We start from the raw sequence: 16,859 nt of genomic DNA on the forward strand, positions 1-16,859 counted from the left end.
CCTCTTCTTACTTATTACGACTTGCAAAAAAATTATAGTATAAATTTAATATGAACTTGGTTTTAAATTTACTATGAACCTGGTTTTAAATTTATTATGAACCTGGTTTTAAATTTAATATAAACTTGGTTTTAAATTTACTATGTTTGCTCTGCAGCTAAAATTTCCAATAAGGAAATGCAAATTTTATTCGATTAATTTTATCAAGGTTAATATATTATTTTTACTGCAGAAGGTTTAACTTAGCTATTTAAAAACTATTTAATTAGTGACAACCTTAAATACCTCGTTACAAAAAATTATCCTCGAACTTCAATTTTACCCTAAAATGTATCATGTTTTATAAAAGCTCCTTTAATCAGTGGATCTTGCAGAGACGAAGATTAAAGACTTACTAAAGAAGAGAGCATAACTGAAGCTCAGATATGATTTTAGACGCAAAGTGAGCTTGAAACGACTGATCAACGTCGTCGCGTTAATTACACCGGGAATAGTAAAGTGATTAGCGATGGGTTAATTGAAGCTTCTACCAAGGGTCGAACGTTACAGAAACAAGCATCGTAACTCGACATCCACACTGAACGTTGTGGATCTTTTACTATTTCTTACTTCGTTTCTTCGTTCTTTATTTAAACCATTAATTTACCTTATTTCATCGTTTATTTAAACTTTCTGAAAATGCCCGGAGGTGTCGTATTTCTAGTCTGCATACCCACGTACGGTTACGAACACGAGTTGATCTTCGGTGAACCCCTAAAACGAACCAAAAGAAGCGATAAACAAGAAACGTCCGTAATAGGACCGAAGGTGGATCTACGTTTAAGAGAAACAAAAACGAGGACTCAGTTACTGACGCTGGATGACGACGACGAGTTAGAAAGCATCGTCGAAGTTGACGATGATGGCAGGAGACATGTGCGAAGAGGACTCACTTCCGGACGAGAGAGGAACCCAGTTTTTGTGTCCATGGAAACGGTAATTTCAGAATTTAGTTAGTTTTCATAACTTGGAGATAGATTTCTAAATTTGTAGATTTATTAACTTGTAGACTTGTAGATGTATTGATTTGTAAATTTGTGGATTCATAGTTTTGCTGAAAAGTGGTAGATACATTTCTTCTATATCTTTATTTTTCTTAGAGAAATTGTGCACCCCTGTGAACTATATTTTTAGTCAAATCTTTAAATAATACCTATATGTATTTTACTATGCATCATTTAGTATTATTATACATTATTACTGTGCATCATATGTAATATTATGCTATACATCATTACTATTCTTCATATATTATATTATACATTATTACTATTCTTCATATATTATATTATACATTATTACTATTCCTCATATATTATATTATACATTATTACTATTCTTTATATATTATACTATATATCATTACTATGCTTCATATATTATATTATACATCATTGCTATTCTTCATATGTTATACTATACATTATTACTATTCTTCATATATTATACCAGACATTGTTACTCTTCATATTTTATATTATACATCATTACTATTCTTCATATGTTATACTATACATTATTACTATTCTTCATATATTATCCCAAACATTGTTACTCTTCTTCATATTTTATATTATACATCATTACTATTCTTCATATGTTATACTATACATTATTACTATTCTTCATATATTATCCCAAACATTGTTACTCTTCTTCATATATTATATTATACATCATTACTCTTCTTCATATATTATATTATACTAACACACTACACATCATTTATACACAATCCTCTCTCATTTATTACTTCTTCCTCTTCCGCTATTAATTACTACAATACCTAAAGGTTTTGGGTGAGTTGCTGAAGAAGCTAAAAGTAGAGCACGTGGTGTGGTGCAAAGACAAAGAGGACATGTACTACGAGGTAAGCAACCAACTCCTTCTTATCACTTCTCCTAACTTTTTATCTTCCCTCAGGTGATATTTCCGGTACCAGCTGGAGAACCCTGCGAGAACTGTCTGCATTGCCTAACAGAAATGGGGATCGGTGTAAAAATGAACTCCATAGTAAGGTACTTTCTTTCTAAGGTAAATTGTAAGTTAAACGACTTAACTTTTTTGTGGATTTTTAGTGTGATTCCTACGCAGTGCACGTACAGTGGCATTGGTAGTGTCACCACTTCTGCGGCCATCAAGGATGACTTAGCTCGAAGGTCTCCGTTGCGAAGAAATTCTAGTAGTTACAATAGTATTCTGCTAGTTAAAATAGTATAAGAATCGTAATGACTGCGAATGTTTCAGACGAAAGGAGTCGGAAGATAGGAAGAATGCTTGGAAAGCTTTTGTGGAGTCGATACGGTCGAAATTGACGGTGAAACAGGTTGTGGATGGCGTTCGCAGTGGTGGAGATCTCACGTTCGATTATGTGTTACTAGTACTCACAGCTGAGTGAGAATTACTTCTTTTATTTATTCTAAACACTCTTAAACTCTTTTACTTAGCTCTTAAACTCTTTACATTCTTAAACTTTCGAAACAAAATTGCAATGAAACTTATTAGTCAGTACTCTTGCTAGAAATACTACAGCGTCCATATCTTTTAATACTTAAACCCTTTAACCCTAATACTTTAAAACCCCTGTCGAGTGCAAAATATTAATATCTATGTTATCCACAGTTGTCTGGCCGCACTGGGTCTCATCGAAAACAGCGCAACAAACGTTGTCGCCGCCATGTTGGTCTCTCCCTTAATGGTAATATCCAATCTCCCTGCGTTAATTTCCTGTCAACTTATTCATTATTAAATCTCAAGGGTCCCGTAATGTCGCTAACCTTCGGCACCATCATAGCCGACAGAAATCTTCAATGTGTCGGCTTGAAGAGCCTGCTGCTCGGAATATTCGTCTCGATCCTCTTTGGCTTCATATTTGGACTCATTCTGGGCACCACCGAAATGCCTTGGGGTTACAATGATTGGCCCACCGACGAGATGAAAGGCAGGTATGTGTTTATCAGATATAAACCTAGAGCGCAATTGCATTTACTATTAAATTAACATTTAATGAATATTAAAAACTATTTATTTGTTGATAGAGGCAACTATAGATCACTCTGGATGGGTGTATTGTGGGCTCTGCCGTCAGGTACAGGTGTAGCGGTAGCTTTGTTGCAAGGAAGTAATGGTCCTTTGATCGGTGTCGCCATTTCCGCTTCTTTACTGCCTCCAGTAGTGAATTGCGTGAGTGAATAAATTTACATTTCTGAATCAATGGTTGTAATGAAAACCAGTGTCTATTGCAGGGGCTATTTTGGGCTCTAGGATGTATATGGTTAATTTATCGACCAATTAAAATGCCACATATGAAAGGAGAGTCCTACACGGACTACAACACCTCGTACGTCTACGTCTACACTGATTATCTACCAGTCGAATTTTTCTGCAATGGCATAATCAGCGCGTGTTTGACGTTTATCAACGTGATGTGCATATTTATCACTGCGATTATTGTGCTGAAGGTAACGAAAACTATAGATCAGCTTTGCACTGTAATTTTAAAGAAACTAACTTCTCTTGTAACTAACTTCTCTAGTAACTTAGTTATTACATTCGATAATTTTACAAATTATAGTAGACTTACAACTGCAATAGACTTGTTACATTACTAACAAGATTATATAAACGGAATTTTATTAAAATACAAAGGGTCAGGAAAGTAATTTCGTACAACGAAGTATTTTTAAATATACCGTATAATGTTTCCCTTTTCTTTAACTGGTACAATATCACTCGCACTACGTGTTGCGGTTTCCTTCTAGATCAAGGAAGTGGCTGCACCGTACACATCTACACCGGAACTGCGACGTTTTTGGGAGCACGATATCCGGCTGGTTCGTGATAAGAATATTTCACGAGATAACAGCTCGCTAGACTCGAGGTGACGAAAATTACACAAAATGTTCGAGTTAAACGGTCAAATTGAAGCAATAAATATTGTTAACGGAACAGAGTCAAGCAAAGAATAGAACAGAGTCAAGTAAAGAATAGTTTTAACTTATGCAGCTTTGTAATTTAATCGTTTAACTCAAGATTGCCTTGCAATTAGCGGTTCGTACAAACACTGAACAAATCTCTCCGTCAGTTTTTACGAAGGTCTGAGTAAAACGAAACAACGCGCGTTAGAACAGACGCTCAACGAGGCGGTGCGCGAGGCGACGGATGACGAAACGTTCCGCGAAGTGCAAAGACTGAGCTACGGCCAACACGGTCCGGAAGAGGTAACTTAAATATCTTAACGATTCTACGACGAATAATAAGTGATAATTTCACAACCAATTAATTCATTTATACATAAATGAACAACTTAATACAAATATTTGCACTGAATATCAATAATTACAGTTCACGCCAAAACTCGGTCGCCACACCATTGGCGGTGCAGGCAACATTATAAACACTGAACACAAAGAGAAAGCTGTAATCGACGGTTTTCATCCACCGGACGGATTAGAAAATTCCGGCAGTACGAACGAGGATTTGGCCGCTCTTGATCGGTTGGTTACGTGCCTTCTTGGACAATCGAGCAACGCCAATTCTGTGAACTTGGATTCTTGGCGCCGTTCCCGTCGAGCAAGTTCACGAGGTTACAGACAATTACGCAGCACGGGTGTCGCTGCCGAGGCAGGCGAAATTGGCTCCAACGTCGACACAACGCCACTTTAACTCCAAAATTCGATAAATAAAAACTGATTCGATCCATTGGATTCGTATGCACGTATGTAGGCACAGATGGTGGTCAACCAGCACGGATGTTGTATACGTTCCCGGGTATAACACAAATTTGGTTAAAGATATATGGAATTACTGCATTCGATTTATAACAACAGAGATTAAATAATTACGTAGATTCGTGGATCAGATCCTCTTGAGCTGCATTAATCTTGGACCGAAGACGGCTCGGTACCGAAGTATCGGTCTCCAAAATTACCGATACCCGGTAACACGTAGAACTTTTCGTTTATCACAGGATCCAGGGCAGAAGTAACAATTTTAACGCGCGGAAACGCGTAGGCGATTGAATGAACGCCAGATTCCGCCATAAGCAAAGACGCAAGCAACACGTTCTCTTCGGCAACGTCGTGGTCCAGTAAAACTCTGATAGCCATAATCGCAGCAGCACCCGTTGCCACCGTTGCGTCCATTAATATCACTCTATAGTCTTTGATATCCTTGGGTAACCGGAGATAGTAAAGCTGTAAAAAATATGAGTCATGTATGTCAAAATGTTGAGAGCAAACAAAGATTCTAAAATGATATTTACCTCAGGTTCCCCGGTCTGTTGGTTTGTTTGTATAAGTATCTTTCCTATTCTTATGTCTTTGCACACATCCCGAACAGCTTGTTCCATCGTTTCTCCAGCACGTAAGATAGAGACGCCACAAATCTTATCTGTAGCTCCGCGTTTCCCGTTGTACAATACTCCTTGAGGCGTTTCTACGGTTACGTCCTTTAAACACACCACAATGAGCATAAAAATGAAAGCACTTATTACATTCATATAATGTATTCCTTACCTCGAATGGCAAAAGAGACAAGGCATACTCGATAACTAAACGTATCAGACGTTTAGAATAAAATATAAATTCATCTCTGTACGTTTCCTTGTTCCTTATAAATGTATGCAAACCCTTAATCTGTGGCGTGTCTGGAAGCAAGTAGAGAGAAGATGGTAATGGCTGACCGATAAACGAGTGAGCTAATTTTTCTCTGAGTTTGAAACCCCTCTAGAATCGGAAGTAATAGTAAGTAAACGCAACACACGAAAGCAATGTTTAATAGACAGCTGATTTTACCAATTGAAGTTGGGTATGTACGTGTTGTACAATAAGTTCTATCGCGACTTCGTTTTCTCCACCACGTGGCACAATGATATCTGCGTGTACCATTAGTGGAGCTATATAATAGTAAAAAGCGGGTTGCACCATAGTACTGTACTGCTTTAAAACACCTTCTAAGTCTCGTCCTCTTTGAGATATATCTCTACGTAATCTCCGCGCGAGCCTCACGTCAGCGTCAGTATCAACAAATACCTTCATGTCGCACATCTTAATCAATTAAAGAAAGCAGATCAGTGGTAATTTTGTCTTTTTTTTTATTACTGTTGTACCTTACTGAATTTCACACCCACTCCTTCTGCTTCTTTGGCAGTCTGCTTACCTTCAAAACATCGACGTGGTAAAAAGTAAATATTCCCTCAAATATAATAACATTGGCACCATACATTGTTTTCTGTGGAACAAGAAAAAATGAAATGCACACAATGTACATTGCATATGTTTAAAAAATATACTTTTTGATATCAACTTACAGTTCTACTTTCTCTACGATGTGTTACAAAATTATAAATAGGAACTTCCACCATTCTACCTTCTTTCAAACGCTGTAAAGTTGTTCGAAGTAGCTCAAAATCAAAAGCGTCGGGATGATCGAAATTGTATTCGTTACGCGCAGCCATTTCGTGCTGTTTCTCGTTTAATACCTGTACCAGATATTGTTTACAGTATAATCAGCCATTCATCTTTTAAATAATATAGAGAAAAAAACTGTGGTTTTTCATACTTTGTAGAATGAATCCATGCTAAGTAGTGTTACCCATGGTACATCCAAAGATTCTATGATTTTTGTTGCAACTGTAGTTTTACCAGATGCGCTACCTCCACAAATACCTGAAATTAAATTAACAATAACATTAGGCCCTCTTTCAGAAAACAGTATTTATTATAAATATATCACCAACTTATCACAAAAGGCTCCACTTGTTGTCCTGCTGAATTGTACCATGGTGGTCTACCAGCTGTATATATTGTTCTTGTCTTACTTCTAATAATGGACTCTGCAGAGGTTTTCTTGCTGGACTGCGATAAACTGGTAGTACGTTGCCTTCTTGATCTAGGAGATCTCTGAGATCCTATCATAGAACAAAATTTTCAAATTAATGAAAGAATAAATTTCATAGAATTAGAAAATGCAGAAAATTCTACAAGAAATAAAAGAGCACGATGTTTTATGTCGAATAATTTTTACAGATAAATAGGAACAAGAATGGGAAATGGGATAAGGTACTTTTGGAGCTTTTAGCCTTCTTCAAATTACACAACGTCTCTACTTCAGTGCGCCAATTACATCCTGACTGCCAAATACATGTACTCCAAACTGATGGTTCTGTAAATAATTATAGCATGCAATCTACTTAACTTCAAAGATAAATGACAAACATCTAGTTTTCACAGAAATAGACATAACTGATAAAATATTGTACCATTGACGAAAACAATTATCACTGCAAGATTATTTTGAAGATTAATAAAAATAAATATTTATCTTACCCCTCGAAGGTGGTCTCGGAGATTGCGGCGTAGGAGTCGCGATATCAGAACACTTGTAATATTCAGCCTCTTCACACAGGTCATCGGCCAGAAAAATTTCTCTCTCGTCCAAACAAATTTCTCTATCCTCACTAAATTACGGAGATCCAATATTCTTAGTTGAGGAACGTAGCCGAGAAATATGTTACCACTCACCTGTCAGAACTTGCTGAGCTTGGTGGATCGAAATGTTGCATCTTAGCTGCCATACTCTTGATTATATGCAGAGAAATTTAATGTAAACCCATGCGCGTTTGATTTTTGTATTACGATACGTAGTTAACTCTTTCAACCGCGTGCTTCCATCTAACTGCCGACAAAAACTGCAAACTAAGAAGGCATGTGACGATAATGGCATCACGAAAATGAATCGCCATCTATCTTTCATGTTCCGAAACAAACTTCTCGTAAGTGTTACCGCTAGTGATGGGCATTCGAAATCATTTCTGTCGAAAGTCGAAAGTAATTTAATTCGATGATACTTTCACCGGTTAATTGCAGTATTTCAAATTTTTTAACTCTTCGTTGAACAATTAGATCGTTGAAAATTTCTAAAATTTCAAATACAATCGGCTGGATTCTAGATTTATTTTGTATAGTTGAGATTTTTAGATTTTCCTTACTACCCTTTGCAATTTTCAGATGCATTCAGATGCACACTGTATACTGTGACCAACTAGTTACTCATCAGAGCATCTTTACGGCATGCATATGTAAACAGAAGTAGTGAATATTAAAGAGAATGTAAATATATATTAAAAGCAAACATTTCAATTGCTAATGATACTCTTTATCATTTTTATACTTCATTATGCAAATATTTGAAGTATACTCGTGAATAAATGTTGCGTCCTTTACACCGCAGCTAAAATTTGTTGGACTAACAAATTTGTAAGAGCAAAAATTCTTATGTATTCAATACATTATCACTTTTATATTGGTCGAATTTTCCATTAGACATTTTGCATTATACGGCGTATTAAATATTTTACTCGTTATATAAAAAGTTTGATCAACTCGATATATTATCATCTCTTAAAGTTTTCCTTTTTATAGCTCCATCCGCGGCAATATAACGAACGTCAAATTAACCAAACTTCATATGAAACTCAAACTCTGCTAATACACCCCACCCGGTTCAAGTCATAGCAACGTATCTTTGTAACAATAAAGAATTAAAGACAATACACATTTATTTTATTTTTTAAAAATGTGAAAACTTGTACGCGAGATCTAAAACAATGTCCCGTTTGTTCGGCGCTAACGGCGATACTGGCTATTGACATAACAATTACATTTCTTGAACGCTAAAAGAAAAACATATTGCGACGTAGATGTTATTTTAACGCATATCGATACAGAGCGACTAGAATATAATTATATATAAGAATCAATAAGATCAAATCGATAAAATAAGCAATAACTTTATACATGTATCGCATAGAGTATCCGGATAATTTAAAATTATTATTGCAGTGGTAGTGACCTCCTGTGGTAGATGGAATATTTGCAATTGAACCCGGCATAGTTTTGTGATTGTCATTAATTAGAATGAGGAAACGGGCTTAACAGGAGTGATTGTTTGGCTGATATTATGACGTACAGTTTTGTCAGAAGCTGAAGTGCAAAGTTACCCCGATGCTTCTGCGTGTTGCTCTGTTGTGTGACGTCGTATTGTCTTTTAATAGTCAGCCCCTGTGACCGGTTTTTCCGTCGTTAACGAGGCATCGTTGTACGTCGAGACGCGCCCTCGTCCGACCTTGAAACCTATAATCGTTCATAACGTTCGATGTTCGAAACATCGTCTGGAAAAACTGTTAATCGTGCTCCACAGGTTCGACTCTTTTTGTTTTCCTCGGCGCCTCGTTAACGCGAAGCAACAGTGAAATGGCGAAAAAGACGTACGATCTATTGTTCAAGTTATTACTCATCGGTGATTCCGGAGTCGGCAAAACATGTATATTGTTTAGATTTTCAGATGATGCTTTTTCAACAACATTTATTTCTACCATAGGTAAGAACTCCGTTATGGATAATCGTGATTTTTAATATCATTGTGTTTCCTCTAAATGAATCATTCGACATTACGGATTTATTTCGGTACAGTAGGTTATGGTTAAAGAATTTATAACGTTGTGAAATAAAGTTTGTGAAATGTTATTTGACGTACGAAAAATAATTTGAACTTAAGAAGGTGTTTCTTTGTATCGAATTCGTAACCATGGAGAAAGTGTACCTGCGAAATAATTTGTTGTCAACATTGTTGTTAAAATTGAATGTTTTATGTGTGTAAATATCAGTATACTGTGAAGTGTATTATATGAATAAATTGTATGCTTTTTGTCGCTCAGGTATCGATTTTAAAATCAAGACAGTGGAATTAAGAGGAAAGAAAATCAAGTTACAGATATGGTAAGTTATGAATTATTAAATTTTTCTAAACAGCCCTTAATCTATACATTTACAGGGATACAGCTGGTCAAGAAAGATTTCATACTATCACTACGTCATATTACAGAGGTGCAATGGGTATTATGCTTGTTTATGATATTACTAATGAGAAAACATTTGAAAATATTGTCAAATGGTTGAGAAATATTGATGAGGCAAGTATATCTATAAACTGTTTTTGATCAAGTAAAGATACGAGTGTTTGAATTTTATTTTCTGAACTTTTAACTTTTAGCATGCAAATGAAGATGTAGAAAAAATGATATTGGGAAACAAAAGTGATATGGAAGATAGACGTGTTGTTAGCACAGAAAGAGGAGAAGCGGTAAAGTAGTTAAAATTAAAATTTTATAAGATTTGTAACTGCTCCAAGTTAATAACTTGCATATCACCTTTAGATAGCAAGAGAGCACGGTATTAGATTTATGGAAACATCAGCGAAAGCAAACATCAACATCGATCGTGCGTTTAGTGAATTAGCAGAAGCTATATTGGAAAAAACACATGGAAAGGAACCACAAGATGCTCCAGATAGAGTAACAGTTGATCGAAGGGTGGAAAGAAACTCGAATCGGTGCTGCTAATTTTATATTATTTATTTTAATGGCGCATAATAATAAACTATATATCAGCTCATGCCACGCAAAATAGATTTGTGGATAGATTTAGAGCATAATTTAAAGCATAATAATATAATTAAACTCTTTGCAACACTGCCTAATCAAATTCGATCGAACTTATTTGACGATAATTCTTATAAAAAGACATCTAAATTTAATTTTAAATATAAAAGTGTAACTACAGTTTGAAAGTGAAGTTTTTTAATTATACTTGGGTTTCTAAGGGTGGGTTATAAATGCTGTTTGTCACATATATGATTGTACTTATAAGTGCTGTTTGTCACATATATGATTGTACTTATAAATGTGTCTGTTGCATGTATACAAACATTAAAGCTCCATCACAGCTTTTATAATAAAACACAATGAATCAATAATATACACTGTTGATGGAGCTTTGTTTCTATATAAAATTCTATGCGTTGTTGCACGAACAAAGTCAACTAGAAACAATTTATTTGTTATGAGGCTGCAATTTGTTACCATAATGAGAAGAGTGAGAATGAATGTGGGCTTTTTAATCTTTAAAATCTATGTGAACATTGAATGCTTTTTCATACAGACATTGCACTACATATGCTTATTTAAATCTTAAGTTAAAATTTGAAAGCTGAAGACCAAGAGCTTTTATCCTATTTGTGTAAAACTAATTTACTACAAATATAAACATTCACGATTTCGAGATAACTGTTTTTTATTTTCCTCTGCAATAAACAATATAAAGTATATAAAATATTCACGAAGAAATGATTTTATAATACAATCACTTGCGTGGAGTTAACACAAATCTCGTGTTGACTTGTGTTAAAACATTTTTTGTAGTGTATTGCGTGTATTTGTCTTACAATATATCGTCATAAACATAATGTATATTACAATGTATTAAATAAAACAAATTTTTAGAACTAGGAATTCAAATATTAATCGATATTTTACAATATTTCTTTTATTATGTAAATATGATTTAATAACATATGCTGCCAGAAGACACAACAGATAAATATGCATGTATACATTTTTGCAATAATACGAAATTTTAGTAACATTCAAACATTACAATACTAAATCTAATATATTGACTTTAATATTATTAAAATGTATTCATATTACATGAATCCATATGTTTTGCTGTATATATATAACAATTTTTGTATTATGACAAATGTACAGAACGCAAAAACCTTCTTCAGAAAATAAATATTACTTCTTTAAGTAAATTCAATGAAAATGAATATAATACTTTCTTCCATTGAAAAGATGAAACGAATAATTATATGTTTATAAGAAATTTTTTGTTGTATGCATGTACATTCGCATTTATGTCCTTAATATTAACGATCAGTGTACGTTCCTTAACGAAGATAGGAATTACTTTCCTTGACTTACAAGATTAGAAGTCGAACATTAAAACAATTTCTGTGTTCACTATATCTTGAAAAATTGTGTAAAAGCTATTATTTCATAGAAACAAATTCTTTTCTGCCAATACCGCCTCTTTTATATCTCTAATTACTTTTTATTTGCAATGAACTCTCTATGTACAGAGGGAGCCAAAACAAAGTAACAAAAAGTAAAAGCATTATGCATTAGAGATTAATTTAACGACATAGTGATTAATACTACTTAATCTCGTGAGACACCAATAATCGTCAAAATGTAAATGAAAATATTAATAACATCTATGTAGAGACTTAACGCTGCAAAAATATACTCTTCCGGAGAAATAGAATATTTATGTTTACCACCAAGCATCAATTGTGTATCATAGACAAGATAAACAGAGAAAATTAGAGCTCCAAGTGACGCATACACTAAGGTTATAATCTTACCATGCCAGAAAATCGTAATTATTCCAAAAAGTATGAAAATAAACAACGCAACAAATAGAATACTGTGAAGACCGGTGAAGTCGATTTTCGTTTGAAACGCAAATATTGTCAATGCGAGGCAAACAGCAGCAGTAATTCCAGCAGCCAATAGTACCTGCAAATATTTTTATTTATTATTTCACCGGTCAAAAGACATAAACAAGATGAGCCGAAAACGGTAATGCAATTAGTAGACAAGAAAAGTATAAAAGGAGAAACAGGCCGGCACGCAACATTATTATTATATATATTCGACGCTCACTCGAGATATTCGGAGCTCGGGTTTCGGATGAGTCATATTGCGAGATCTTTCTATTGCGACAAGCGTATTCATTGTAAAGTAGTGTAGTGATCAAGAAATAAAGTTTTTTTTTTTTTAAAACACAAACTGAGTACTTCCCCGCGTAACAATTAGTATAATTGTACAATTAAGTATCTAAATCATCAATTAATATACATGTATAATATTTGTTTTTCTAATATTTTACCTCTTCAGACTTATACGTTGAAGCAGCAGTGGCTAACAGAAAACCTTCTGCTATTGTAAATAAGAACAAAAATATGAAATTCATAGGAGCTTTTCGTCTGACACTGGTGCAGCAAGCCATACATATAATTAGAACAATAGTTGCTACAAAACAAATCCAAAACATTTCTGGATGGGCCATTGCCCATTTCTGAGTTGGACGATGGTAAAGGAATAATGCTATCAGCCCTACTGTAATCAGAAGCTGACACATTAGGATACTGTATACTTTCCTGAAAAAAAGAGAGAAAAACGTTACAGATGTAACTGTATAATGTTATCAATATACTGTGTATGTTCATGCACTTGCAATATATCTAAATCTGCAAAGTACACATAAATCATACAATCTATAAAACGTAAATCTTTACTTTGATGACATCAATATATCATAAACCTCTAATTATAATACAAACCTAATAAATCCATTTCTGATGGTTTTGTCAGTGAACTCAAATCCTTTGACTTCACCTGACACAGTATCATCTGCATAGTTTGTCCCATACATGGCTGCTTGTGGTCCTGGACCAAATATTGGACCAGGAGGTGGAGCTTGTCCGTAAGGAGGAGCACCTGGAGGCACAAAACCAGGACCTATGAAAAAAATAAATAACATGTTACAATTATATGTTCTATACATTAATTAAGATGTCAAAATTTTAAATCTGAATTAACCTGGTGGTTGATTTCCGCCGTAAGCTGGTGGATATCCTGGATTATATGGATCTTGTTGAGGTGGATATCCGGGTTGAGGATAACCTGCACAAATGAATTGTATTTATATAAAATATGTTCTAATGACAGTTTCATTCTAATTTAAGCATTAATTCTCATGAAATTCTGTGCTTTAATAACAGCCACTAAATGGTGGTGCACAATTACAAAAAGAATAAAAACAATGTGTCTATATTAATTTAATACAATAAGTAAAATTTTACTGGCCATATGTATATATATATATATATATGTTCTTTATACATATTTGAATGCATGTTTGAGGACATATATACATATATACATTTCACAGTCAAAGTATTAAAATACATATATATTAACTCCTTTCACAAATATGCAAATGGTTAAAATTTTCTAATGATTATTAATGATTATAAATTATGATTAATGGGTGGATGTTTCGTGGATTAGATCGATGATTGCCACTTGAAACAAGCATCACGATAGTTGAAGTTTGCTAAACGTTCTGTATATTAATAATGTAAGTAACATGTAACAATAAAAAATATTTATAATTTAGAAAAAGATCAGAACCTTGTTGCCCTGGATAAAATCCTGCACCAGGTGTACTCTGCCAAGTTGCCATCTTTCGGTTTTTGTTTTAACTAAAAAAGAATATATTATTATCATAAAGCACTCTTGCATATTGAAACATCAGTGGAACGCCAGTGCACGAATGTGTCAGCAACCTTTAAGTGGAATATATAAAATAAATGAAAGAAAAATATATTTTTCACTATGTATCATACTATTTTATTAAAATAATTAAAAACAGTTACCATTTCAAATATAATTATATTAAAAACATCTACAAAAATAACACATGCATAATGCATTTAATATTTAACTTGCTTTAAACTGAAATATCAAACATAAAATATATTATAAAAGTTACAATATAAATTAATAATTTAATACAACTTCTATAACAAAACAAACATCAAAAGTTAATAAATATATTATTACTTTAAATGTTATTACTGTTTAGTCTTTCAAATAATACAAATAATAAATGTCTTAAAAATAAAACATTGAATATCAAATTGAATGACATAAATATAAACAACACAACATTACTCACTACTATTAAACTTTCACTACATTAGGTTAAGACTATAATATTATTTCAGAATTATTGTTACACATGGCAGATAATACAAAGAAGATATCTGAAATGGTCAGTTTTTATATTCGCAGATTCAAATAAGCATCATGAGTTATATAAGTATAAACATAATTAACCTGTGTTAATTGTTCAAAATATTATAGTCAGCTGAAAATAACGTTACAGACACTAGTTAATAATTACCACTACATTTACGATTTATGTACGATTTTACAATCACATCGGTGTCGTAATATGGCGTCACTGTTAAAAAAAAATATTTTCTTATTAAAAATATGGACATACACCCATATACCTATGCCTAAATTAAATCTCTATTTTATAAGCAAGAAGAGTAACAAAAATTAATCGATTTGCGTTAAACGCAACTTAAACGATCTCGATGTATACTACTCGATAACTAATCACGATATTTTTTCATTTTTAATCTAAATTAAGATTCACCGGCGAATTTTAGTGCAATATAAAATTAAATGCAGTAGTCCGTTAGTAGTGACAATTTTTTTCAGTTTGTACACACAGATTGTCCCTACCAATTACTTAAGTGTGCCATAATCTATATATCTAATTCAACGGTGACGAAACGCGAATTATTGAGAAATGAGAGATAACACATCTGGAAAATTGTTTCTGATCAGAACTGACGGTCCTCCTTTTTCCTGTATTGTGTCACAAATGCAAGGGCAGGAATCATCTCACGTGAAAACATACGAAACTGCATATTGCATGCTGCACGACTATAGTTCTTATCTTTCCCCCCAAAAAGTAATGCAAGTTAGAGAAATACCGTTAATTCTTATCTAAAAGTTCTGTTTCCCCATATCAGACCTGTAATATAAGTTTGTCTTTGAGCTGTTATCTTGCTGAATCATAACCTTTAAAATACACAGTGATAAACCATATGACTATATATACCAGAAAACGCACATTATAATTTATTTGAATGACTCCACTCGATCTTGCGTACGTTTTAAAAATAGGATACGTACTCTAAAAATTAGATCATTCTAAGTGACATTTCCCAATTAGAATATAGTATCTCAAACTTTTATACACTAATATTCACTTCTGAACACGGTCATTTTTTGTCATCTAGTCACATGCAATTTTCCAAAATTTCTACATCCGGAAGATCACACTTTAGCAATCGAAGTAGGGACAATATTTTGTGTTGTTTGTTTTCATCTCAGACTAAAATGCCGGTGTAATCTGTTAGCAACTACTTGTAGTATAACATTATGAAACATTGTCGCAACGTAAAAATAGTAATGTTTCCTTGTATTACGAACAGTCAACTGACAGTTTTCAAGGACACCGATACCCCGAAGAAAATATACTTACCGACAATAATATTTCAAAAACGTTGTTTACACTTTTCTAAACAATATTAACCGGAAAACGTAATAATAATACACGTCAACTTATGCGTCATGCGCACTTTCTAGAAACGGTTACAATCGATAAGAACATTCGTGCGCCGAATATAAGTTAAAATTATTCACCTCTTTAAAAGGACGTTTAAGATCCTTATACAGAAAATTGGTCGTATCTGCTTGATGTGATAATTAGATCAACGAGTCTATGCTATTAATCACGTTCACTTGGTCGTGCAAAATGTACGTGTTCCGTATAGTAAGAAGACGTCACATTAACTGTTCCCCACTTTTCAACCTTCGAACTGAATCTGCTACGAGCAACTGATATGAAGTAGGTTGAATATTGGAAAACGAGACCTCAACACAATTTGCGCTTGCGTGATATCTTATATACTTTTGCTGTTTACTGTTAAGTACCATCTATCTATATGGGTGTATTTGGTTTCCTAGAATTTTGATATATAATCTTCTTAAAACCTCTTCCTCATCTAGCAGATGATGGCATAAAAAACCAGTTTTTAATTGGTTATAATTTGATGGATGAATATAATTTTCATGAGGATGCGCGCCAACGGTTACGCTTTCTTATAACACAATATAAATTGTTGGTGAAAGGATGAAAAACAGAAAAATGTAAAAACATTTTTTAATTATCATTAATTTGATAAAATATAATCTTTTCTGATTACTCATATTGATAATGATATGATTGTAAAAAACATTTATTGAGAATAATGAATTAGTCTTTTTT

The 16,859-nt window shown here is 33.5% G+C and overlaps 4 protein-coding genes across 8 annotated transcripts; 2 read left to right on the plus strand and 2 right to left on the minus strand.

The window, feature by feature from the left end:
• Positions 1-663: 663 nt before the first annotated feature.
• On the plus strand, positions 664-6,089 carry LOC100882610 (uncharacterized). The gene is made up of 12 exons (XM_003699697.3): positions 664-975; positions 1,832-1,909; positions 1,963-2,057; positions 2,118-2,198; positions 2,287-2,433; positions 2,662-2,737; positions 2,797-2,984; positions 3,078-3,222; positions 3,285-3,500; positions 3,801-3,919; positions 4,124-4,259; positions 4,384-6,089. The coding sequence occupies exons 1-12, from the start codon at positions 679-681 to the stop codon at positions 4,702-4,704; spliced, it is 1,899 nt and encodes a 632-aa protein (XP_003699745.2). The 5' UTR covers positions 664-678; the 3' UTR covers positions 4,705-6,089.
• LOC100878803 (lethal (2) k01209) lies at positions 3,717-8,603 on the minus strand. 2 transcript variants are annotated; one of them, XM_003699745.3, is made up of 11 exons: positions 7,563-8,603; positions 7,368-7,498; positions 6,779-6,949; positions 6,601-6,707; positions 6,350-6,520; positions 6,199-6,270; positions 5,835-6,086; positions 5,556-5,765; positions 5,303-5,488; positions 4,884-5,234; positions 3,717-4,727 (listed from the first exon to the last, which is right to left on the minus strand). In XM_003699745.3, the coding sequence occupies exons 1-10, from the start codon at positions 7,613-7,615 to the stop codon at positions 4,917-4,919; spliced, it is 1,671 nt and encodes a 556-aa protein (XP_003699793.2). In that variant the 5' UTR covers positions 7,616-8,603; the 3' UTR covers positions 3,717-4,727; positions 4,884-4,916. The 2 variants fall into 2 exon arrangements, with proteins under 2 accessions (XP_003699793.2, XP_076398482.1); XM_076542367.1 differs by having other exon boundaries at positions 3,717-5,234.
• A 374-nt stretch (positions 8,604-8,977) lies between these two features.
• On the plus strand, positions 8,978-11,164 carry Rab10 (RAS oncogene family member Rab10). The gene is made up of 5 exons (XM_003699743.3): positions 8,978-9,420; positions 9,758-9,818; positions 9,874-10,012; positions 10,093-10,182; positions 10,256-11,164. Exons 1-5 carry the CDS (start codon positions 9,294-9,296, stop codon positions 10,439-10,441), a joined length of 603 nt encoding a protein of 200 aa, XP_003699791.1. The 5' UTR covers positions 8,978-9,293; the 3' UTR covers positions 10,442-11,164.
• On the minus strand, positions 11,154-16,419 carry Lfg (Glutamate NMDA receptor-associated protein 1 lifeguard). Of its 4 annotated transcripts, none has more exons than XM_012288159.2 (7): positions 16,235-16,419; positions 14,916-14,975; positions 14,141-14,211; positions 13,547-13,630; positions 13,288-13,465; positions 12,834-13,104; positions 11,154-12,460 (listed from the first exon to the last, which is right to left on the minus strand). In XM_012288159.2, the coding sequence occupies exons 3-7, from the start codon at positions 14,190-14,192 to the stop codon at positions 12,101-12,103; spliced, it is 945 nt and encodes a 314-aa protein (XP_012143549.1). In that variant the 5' UTR covers positions 14,193-14,211; positions 14,916-14,975; positions 16,235-16,419; the 3' UTR covers positions 11,154-12,100. The 4 variants fall into 4 exon arrangements, with proteins under 4 accessions (XP_012143549.1, XP_076398483.1, XP_003699790.1 ...); XM_076542368.1 differs by having other exon boundaries at positions 14,849-14,975; XM_003699742.3 differs by lacking the exon at positions 14,916-14,975.
• Between the last annotated feature and the right edge of the window lie 440 nt (positions 16,420-16,859).

The sequence above is a fragment of the Megachile rotundata genome, chromosome 2, assembly GCF_050947335.1.
Source record: "Megachile rotundata isolate GNS110a chromosome 2, iyMegRotu1, whole genome shotgun sequence".
Lineage (NCBI taxonomy): Eukaryota > Metazoa > Arthropoda > Insecta > Hymenoptera > Megachilidae > Megachile > Megachile rotundata.